At 33.9% G+C, this 9,366-nt stretch overlaps 1 protein-coding gene across 1 annotated transcript; it reads right to left on the bottom strand.

The window, feature by feature from the left end:
* Nucleotides 1-260: 260 nt before the first annotated feature.
* Nucleotides 261-5,709, bottom strand: LOC120069525 (alpha-L-fucosidase 2). The gene is made up of 10 exons (XM_039021305.1): nucleotides 5,197-5,709; nucleotides 4,397-4,542; nucleotides 3,092-3,957; nucleotides 2,661-2,793; nucleotides 2,151-2,309; nucleotides 1,724-1,948; nucleotides 1,527-1,628; nucleotides 1,315-1,450; nucleotides 885-1,080; nucleotides 261-708 (listed from the first exon to the last, which is right to left on the bottom strand). Exons 1-10 carry the CDS (start codon nucleotides 5,459-5,461, stop codon nucleotides 399-401), a joined length of 2,538 nt encoding a protein of 845 aa, XP_038877233.1. The 5' UTR covers nucleotides 5,462-5,709; the 3' UTR covers nucleotides 261-398.
* Nucleotides 5,710-9,366: the final 3,657 nt, after the last annotated feature.

The following is a 9,366-nucleotide window of genomic DNA, read 5'->3' as shown; positions in this document are numbered from 1 at the left end:
TTTAGTGGATTATTGAAGATTTTACAGATTTTACATTTCTATCTTTTGAGTAGTTATACAGAATACAGAAATATACAAAGTACTTTTATATAAAGAACTAACATTGGCAAGATTCTTCATTTCTTTATAATAAATAGTAAAATTATCAAAAGCATTCCTAAGAACATAGTATTATTCACTACTATTATGTGTGAATACAATAAATTCCACNCTCCCCAAAAAAAAATGTGATAATGAATAGTTGATCAACAATCATTGTATAACAAAACGAAATTGTGGACTTTCAGATGGTGGGAAGAAGTTTCTTGTTCAGATTCTGAAATCTTTCATATTCTGAAAGAATCAAAGAACATCTTCACAGATTTTAAAATCAATTGCTGTTGTTGTGAGGTAGAAGATCATTTTGGTTGAGAGTATGTTCTAACACATTTCAACAGCCTATTGAAAGTATAGACTTTGCCAGATGATAAATTTGCTGCTACTGTAGTCCCTCTGTAGTGTAATGTTGTAAGGGAAATTTGTTCTGACGACCAAAGACCGACCTCATCAAGATCCCCTCCTGTCCAGCACATGTTTACTGTCAAGCCACCCCGCGCCTTCAATCCTTTAACGCAACCGTACGGCCAGACATCGCGGGGAAGAGCAGGAAGCAAGTACAGATCCTTAACGGTGCTCTGGACGAGCATTTCAGCAATTGCAGCTGAGAATCTGGATAGGCCAGCAGCACCCAAGAAAAGAAGCATAAAAAACTATATGATTAGATTGCTTGTAGATTTTCCAGAGAAAGAGTACTATTGTTTCATTTGGCTTACAAATGTACTTCATTGGCAACCTCCATGCACAAAAAAAAAGTGAATACACTATGTGTAAACCATGTAGCTTACCCAAAGTTGGCATCTATTTGGAAAGGGGGGTGGGCAGTGAACAAATTGCTGTATAGGCCCCCTTCATAATCACTTTCATGATCTGGATCCACGAGATCGAACAAATGATTGACCATCCGGTATGCGTGCTCGCTGTTCTGAAGACGAGCCCATAGAGCGATTTTCCATGCCGTCGACCATCCTGGACCTTCCTCTCCTGTTTCACATGAGAAAGTCTATAAGCACTGTTGTTTAGCACAGTGGTCAAATGAAGTTTATCTTATATCCTTTCAAATTATTAACAGACAAACCAAAATAATTACATAAAAAAAAGTACTGGTTGCTAGTCAGAAATATAACAGATTCTAAATAAGATTCATCCCTATGTGGCTATGTCTAATAAAGCCTAATGTAGAACGAAATCCCAAGAAGTTGGTTGACGATTAGAAACCTCTTTTATGAAGAGTATTGTTTGCAGCTTCCGAAATGTTGGGAGTTTTCTCAACAGTTATGGTGTGCCCTGGATACAGCCCAAACAGGTGCGATACATGTCGATGATGCACTTCTCGGTCCTCGAAGTCAAGAGCCTAATACAAGAAATGTTGAGTTAGGGCGGTCTAGATAATTCAATGCTCCTGGTTAAGAGATGAGATACTTACATACCCATTCCATAAGAGAACCATCGTTAGCTATCTTATAAGGTAATAGCCTAGCTTGAGCCCTTCGGACCTTGTCGATAAAAGTATCCTTGCTTTTTCCCAGAATCTATTAAACATGTAAACTTTGGAAAACATAAACAAATACATCGAGCAGATGAAGTAAAAAAGTTCCATTTTACGAGCATGGCAAAAAAGCTTCACCTCTGCAGCAGATATGATGGATGAGAAAACCTCCTTTATGATAGCAATATCCATTGTTGTTGAATAACTCACACTAGCAGGTTTACCATCAGGAGCTATGAACATGTGCTCTGGGGATGTTGATGGGTTTGTTTCCAAATATCCGTCCTTGCCATTAATTAACCAATCCAACAGAAATGATGCGCATCCTTCCATCAGAGGATATGCCTTGTTTTTTAAAAAATTCTGAAGGTGGATTGAATTATATAAGATAATGAACAGAAATTTCCATTTATTAAAGGTGAGTTTACTGAATTTGCAGTACGAAGGTAACTTATTTTTCTCTAGAAGTAACACTGTTCTATACTCAACTTCAGTACCACAAAACATCTGTGCTCAAACTAAGCACTGAACAAAGACAGCCATACAATTGCACGCAGGAACTTACTTTGTCCATTGTGTAAGTGTAATGCTCCCACAGGTGGGTACAAAGCCATGCTCCACCCATTGGCCATAAAGCCCAAACAGCCTGTCCTCGATCCGGAGAACTTTTCGCCCAGATGTCCGATACTTGATGAGCCACCCAACCGTTTGCTTCATAGTTCACCTATAAAATTCAAAAACAGGTGAGGACAATGACACAGACAAGGTAAAGAATGTTTTCCCTATAATGGAAACCATAGGGCAAGCCCCAAAAACGACAGATTTAGGCTATTGATCTTCAGTACACAATATATGTTAACCAAAATTAAAATGGTAGAACTAAAAATAGCTAGAGCCGAAAATCACATATTCTTGGACACGTTAACTAATTGTTCTTCAGCATTTCATCTCAAACAAAACCATGTATTTTGATTATTGATCTCTTTCTAATATCACTAAAGAGAACTAAAATTGGATTGTTAAAACAATTATGTACAGCACAGAACAAATAAGTATCAAAGGTACAGAAGCTTACTTTTGCAGTTTTACGCCCATTGATAGACAAGAAGGATGTGAAATCAAACAATGGTTCCTGGCACTCTTTAAGGTTGCACGGAAGGGATGGCCAATAGTTCATTTGAAGATTAATGTTCAAGTGCGGAGCACCACTGAAGAAAATAAAAGGGAAACTAGATAAGCATCTAAGGAGATGAATCAAAGAAAAATGTCTATGAGAAAAATAGGCTACCACATTTTGTCATTAACAGTTGGTATTGAACTTCATCTTGTTATGCAACATTCCAAACTGAAGGGATCAGGAGAAAGGTAGATAGAGAGAGATACAGTTATGGTTCGCTCAGTTCACTTTCTTCCACATTTTTATTAAACTCTAACTTCTAAAATGCATTAGATGAAAATATAAAGCAACATAACATTAAAATAATAAGAATAAGACTAGAAACTTACTCCCATGCTGGTTCGACGTTCTTGTTCCATATACCCTGAAGGTTTGCCACCTGAGTTCCAGGCCGTGAACAAGCGATAAGTAGATACCGACTATATTGAAATAGCAGCTCTACCAAAGATGGGTCTTCATCAGTCCGAAAAGATTTTACCCTCTCTGCAGTAGAAGCTACTCTAACTTCCTTTCCTCCAGAATTAGTTGAAGAAGATCCGTTCTTAGAGCTCTTTGAAAGATGCAATGAAACGCGGTTAAAAAGACTCTGATAATCATTCAAATGTCGTGCATAAAGATCGGAATAAGACAAATTTTTTATCTTTTTCATTGTAGCAAGTGACTCAGAAGAAGGATCCTTCCTAGACAATGAAGGCTCTGTAAATGGCCCTTCAAAAGATGACGAAGCCACCAGACGCAAGACAGCCCAATCTGAGCCATTAACCTTCAACTTCTTTTCATCTAAATCGTGTACTACTCCACTGCCATCACTAACCTGTAAACTAAGAACAGCATAATATTGAATGCCTTTGGGATTGTCATCTAAATCCATTTTTGGAGGAATCCTCACACCACGACAGCTTCCATGTAGTACGATTAGACTTTGACCATCTACTACATGTGAGCTGTGATGTAACTTGCTATCAATGGACACAATGAATGACAAAGATCCTGGTTTGCTTGCAGCGATCTTGGTTACAATTACTTGATCCGGGTTAGACGCAAAATGTTCCCTTGTAAATTCTACATCACCGACAGAGTACTTCACCCTTGCTGTGGCTGTATTTAAGTCTAATTCCCGATGATAAGTCTGTGGAGTATATGACTGATGGGAAACATCAAACTCTAGCTTAATGTCACCCAGAAGTTGATAAACCTGCATGATCCCAAAATTGTCAGTATAACATAATACTCATACAAACTGCTTCAGCTTTAATGCTCTATGAAGTCTTCAGTATGATAAGCAACTAAAACTCCAAAAGAGAAGAAACAGTAAATGAGAATTTTGGGGAAAGAAAAATTTATTTTTGAAATGCTAAAATAGGCATCCCTTCCTAGTAAGGGATAAGTTGAACCTATTCAACAAGCACGAGGCATTTGATGACCAGTTACTTATAAGCTCTGAATAGTGGTTTAAGACAGCATGAAGCGCATACATGTGAAGGGAGATTGGCCTAGCAGAGACTGGGAACAAAAAGGTTGCAAAGAACTACAACGAATGATTCATTAAGAGCTTCTTTAACAAGGAATTAAATTCATTTAAGGAACAAATTGTGCACTAGGAAATCTTATTATGAGGGGTTGAGAAGCATTACATCAGACGGCTTTCCTGACAGCTTAACTGCGGCTTCAGTAGCTTCAGCATATTTTCCATCATCAACAAGCTTTCTAACCTCCCTTAGAGCCTCAGGAGCATCTGGATTTGTATAGTCCGCAGGAGTTCCAGTCCAAAGTGTGTCCTCTGCATGAATTTTTATTAGCCTTCAGAGTGCATAGTTGAAACTTTGAACTGTAACAATCACTTACTAGGTTTGCATGAAAGCAGTAAAGTTCAGTAGGATACCCAAATCCATCCCCCCCACCCACTCCCAAAAAAAAAAAAAAAAAAAGGTTCAAATGATACCAGATCCATCCAGCCAGAACAGAAACATACACGTCTGTAGTCTGTATATTTTATATCTTTTGTATATACTTCACAGCCATTCAAAACACAGCCTATAATTCAAACAAATCTGGTTGAACCAACCGTCTAAAGACTACCAACAATGAAGGAAGGAAAATCTAGACAATGAGTTAATATTATACTCCCAACTACATAGCTAGTTGACAAATTGTAGTAGTTAAATAAAAAAATTAACATCAATCACAAAAATTCAACACAATGGGAATGGGTTTCCCAATCAAATGTAATATTCTCAAATTAGTAATGGCAAAAATTATAAAGAACGAAAGAGAGAGACAGAAACTCAGATAAATGTTGTAACATCTTACACACAAACACACCCATCTGACTTCTCAGTAATCAAACTGCATACTGCATCCAAATACATCTCTGTTTCTTCCAAAATAGCTCAAACAAAACGAAAAAGACCTCAAGAGTTAAAAGGGGACAAACCATTGAGCTGAAGAATCTCAGTGTCGACACCACCCCAAACCATGGCTCCAAGCCGCCCATTCCCAATAGGAATCGCATCAGTCCAGTGCTTGGCAGGGCCATTAAACGTGAGCTTCAAAGGGTCGGAGGACTCCGCCATTCCCACTAAACTCGGCCTCCAAATGTCCTTCTCCGCCATGGAAAAAGGGAAACAGAGAGGAAGAAGAAGCAGAGCAAGAAGAAATCCATTTTCACGGAGATGGGTCTTCAAGTTTGGAAGCAACATGAAGAATGGAAGTGGGAAATGGCGAATGGAAGTGGGAAATGGCGAATGGGGAAGGGAAAGAAGAAGGGTAGTTGAATGTGGGTCGATGTGGTCTGAAATCAAAGAAAGTGGGGCTTTCTACTGTTGTACAACGCCATTTTTATCGTGTAAACAGCTGCATAGAGGCCAAAAGCTACAGGGCACGCGTAACTAGGACTAGTGGCAGAGTGCTCACGAGAAAATCCAGGATGATTTCAGATCGTTTATCTTTGCTTCTTATTATATAGTATCAATAGAAAGCATCTCGCAAAGGAAAGACGGTGCTTTTCTTTTTTCCTTTTATTTTCCCAACACTTCATGTGCTGTTTAGTTGGTGGTCTTTCAATGTCCGGTTTAAAGGCTTATTGCCCCTAATTTTCGTTTTAATCTCTTTAATTTTTGACAAATTATCTTCTTGGTCCCAAATTTTCAATACTAAATTTGTTGGTCTCTAATCATGTTTTTTATATCCTTATGTGCCAATAATTACGTAGTTCGATGAATTTAAGTTAAACTGATATTTTTTTTTTATTTAAACATTAGTGAGACCGTTACATAGACTTATAAGTTTGTGATATTTGTTAATCGTCATGGGTTGGATTGCGTCATTGGAGAAGGAGGTTGAAAGGAATCTAATTGTTGTGGATTAAGTTCACCCATAAAACTAAGAAACTATACCATTAATGTGACTTCAACCATAAAAATTTATTGTTATTATATATATATATAGTATAATCACAATAAGAGGATTCAAACAATTGACCTCGTGATTACTAACACACTTATATATCATTTGAGATATATTTATTTTGACATTATTATTATTATATTAATACTTGTCAAACCCATAAAAGTTATTATAAGAATCATGTATAAATGAAAAAATTGGAAATTTTATAGACTATAAACAAATGCACAACATAGTATCAATTATTTAGTGAGAAACATGTTAATGTGGGGCAAAATTAATAATTACAAGAAAAATCAGAAATATTTTGAAAGAATCAAGATTAGAGATATACTCATGTGTCATTGTGAACTAAAAAAATCTTATTTCAACTAACAAATCTAGAAGGCATGAGGGCATGCCCCCTCGAGTCCTATATTAATTAACCTAATAAATATGATAAGACGAATTAATAATTTAATACAGCTAAATATAGTTAATATATAGCATAATAACCATTGCTATATATATATATAATAGACTTCTAGATATTTTAATCTTTGTCAGTAAATTATGTTTTGTGGTTAGTTAGTTATTAGAAAATGGATTGTATTATCTATTTTAAGATTACCGCTTAAAAGAAGAAACAAATTGAAAATAAACTTCATATGGTTTATTCATATTATTAATTTGTTATTTGTTTATGTGTTATCCACCACTTAAATGATTATTTTAATGCTTACCATATTGTAAATTTTAATTTACTTCTTAAGTTATTATAGTTTCTAATGTCCTTTTATAATGTGTTGTGTCATGAGTATTAAAATAATAGTGAGATGTATCGGTTTATATTATTAAATTTGGGATACAATCAAGTAAGTATGGTTCAAATGACATAGTATTTGTATTGTCAATCTTGAAGTTAAATGTTCAATTCTCTCTCCTCACAATTGTCAAAAAAAAAAAAAATTCGGAGATGTATTAATTTAAACATTACACCTATTTAGGTCGAAGTAATATATCTCATGTATAAATGACTTAGACTAAATATCACGTGCATCGACATGTTGTGAACTAGTTTACATAAGTGAATCAATTTAGTTAAACTCACAGTTATAACTTTGTTTAAAACCATTAATACACAACTTTCACATCAGGCAAAGTTTAATGTAAATTAGAGAGAAATGCAAGAATGAAATAGATAGTAATGACTGTCATTAAATTTGATTGTATTTTTACTTGTTCATTTTCCTCTATTTGTTTACCCATATTTAGAAAGAATTATGTGGTCAATCTTGCTACTTTAGTGATAGTTAAGGTTGTTCATTAATTCTACTAAATAGTTGTATTTAGATGATTTTGACCTAATTTTCAACGAAATCAAGTAAAAATAGATATAGATCATTAACAAATAGTCTAAATTGAATTCGCTAATTAAGAATCGTGTTTAAATATTTAAGATTAAACGGTTTGGAGAGCACTTGCTTAGTATATTGTTATTTACCATATTTGACTTGAGCGTAATATTCATGTCCATGGCCCTACGTTGCATACTTTTTAAGTAATTAGTTTGTATGTTTGATCTGATATGTTGTTCTAAGTGGTCTCATGCTTCTCTTGTGGAGACGCAAAAGATTCTTTTCCTTGAAACATTTTCCGTCGAGTTGTTGTACTTTATATATATATTTAGTTCTTTTTTGTCTTTGTCGTTGGCTTGTTTTATGTAGTGTTTTGTAGGGGTGAACATGATAGACAGAAAAATCAATCGAACCGAAGTCGGTCGGTGTCAGTTTGGAAAATTAAAAAAAATTAAAGAATAAAATCGACCAAACAAACCAACCGACTTTTACTCCTTCACGATTAAGGTAGATTGAAATATTTACTAACCTGACCATAGTCGATTCGATGGTAATTTGGTAAAAAATCGACTCCGATCGATCGATGTTCACCCTACCATGTTAATTATATCTTAACCTCAAGTTATGAGGTTGATCTTTCTTTTTAGCCATCGATTATTTATGTGTTTAACTTTTTGGCAATTGAATATCAATATGACATATATTATGGAAGAGTAATAATTGTGTAGTTAGAAAGTATAGAGAAGAAAAGAGATGCAGCCCATGCACATTAATTCTGACCACTTACCTTTCAAATCTATTCAACCATACACCTAGAATTCTTTTTCTTTCTTTTCTTGAATACAGCTAGAAGTTTAATACACAAAAAAGTTGTTCCATTTAATTACCTAACATTATTATTTAGATCCATCGTAGCGTATTTATTAAGATCTTTGACCTTATTGCAGCCAGAAAAGATATTTCACTTTATTAAAAATTTTGAAAATATCAAACAGAATATTTTATGCCCGAGGGAATGTGTGATAGAAAGTTTCTTTGAAAAATAATAAAAATCTAAATTAATAAAAGTGTAAATTTTTTATTATTTATATTATATTAGCCTTAATAACATTTTATAGTGTTTTCCTTAATGTTTTATGAACTGTTTTATAGAATAATGTTATATTCATTTACCCCACGTGTCGATGTCAAATTCATAAAAATGTAGAAATAACAATGGAAATATAGGCAACATGTCAATGAAAAATTAATATCATGGTTAAAATTATGTGTTATTTGATTATTTCTAGGAAGTAAATTGTAACATCTCAAATTTCAGGAAAATTTAAGTTAATTATCTAAAATTATTGAGTTTAAAATTTCTCTTTCACTTGGAAAATTGGGGTTAAATTGAAATAATTAAAAAACTTTTATTGGTTAAATTGAATTTAATTGATTAGATATTCGAAGTGATTTTCTTGCAAATATTGAATTTTGCTTCTCTTTGATTTTGGATTTTAGGGCCAACTTAAAAAAAATATTAAAAAAGATAATTAATTTCATGTGATTTAAATTGATTTAAATATTTGGAAGAATTTAATTTGTATCAAATTGATGGATCTTTTGCCAATTTAATAGAACTTTTGGAGATTTTGGAGATATTGTGATAAAATATTTTATTTATCTTTTCAAAATTTGGAAAAAATAAAAGAATTGAGATTTTTTCGAAATTAAATGAGAGTGAAAAGAGGTCAAAAATTGGAGAAAAAGCAATTCGGTTTTTTAACGACAACTTCCACAAAATTGTTGATTGCCAAAGTTTGAACTGTTGAATCGTGCTCAAATTTGGTCAGTCTGTTCGAGACATATAAAGTTTCATCTTT

This window comes from Benincasa hispida, chromosome 1, assembly GCF_009727055.1.
Source record: "Benincasa hispida cultivar B227 chromosome 1, ASM972705v1, whole genome shotgun sequence".
NCBI classification, from domain to species: domain Eukaryota; kingdom Viridiplantae; phylum Streptophyta; class Magnoliopsida; order Cucurbitales; family Cucurbitaceae; genus Benincasa; species Benincasa hispida.
This window is presented reverse-complemented; position numbering and strand designations above follow the sequence as displayed.

Excerpts from the sequence above, each read along its gene's own strand:
- LOC120069525 (XM_039021305.1), bottom strand. The coding sequence starts at position 5,461 with ATGTTGCTTCCAAACTTGAAGACCCATCTCCGTGAAAATGGATTTCTT. Across the intron at positions 1,629-1,723 it reads CCATCATATCTGCTGCAGAG|ATTCTGGGAAAAAGCAAGGA; the intron begins GTGAAGCTTTTT and ends CATGTTTAATAG. Across the intron at positions 1,451-1,526 it reads ATGGTTCTCTTATGGAATGG|GCTCTTGACTTCGAGGACCG; the intron begins GTATGTAAGTAT and ends TTCTTGTATTAG.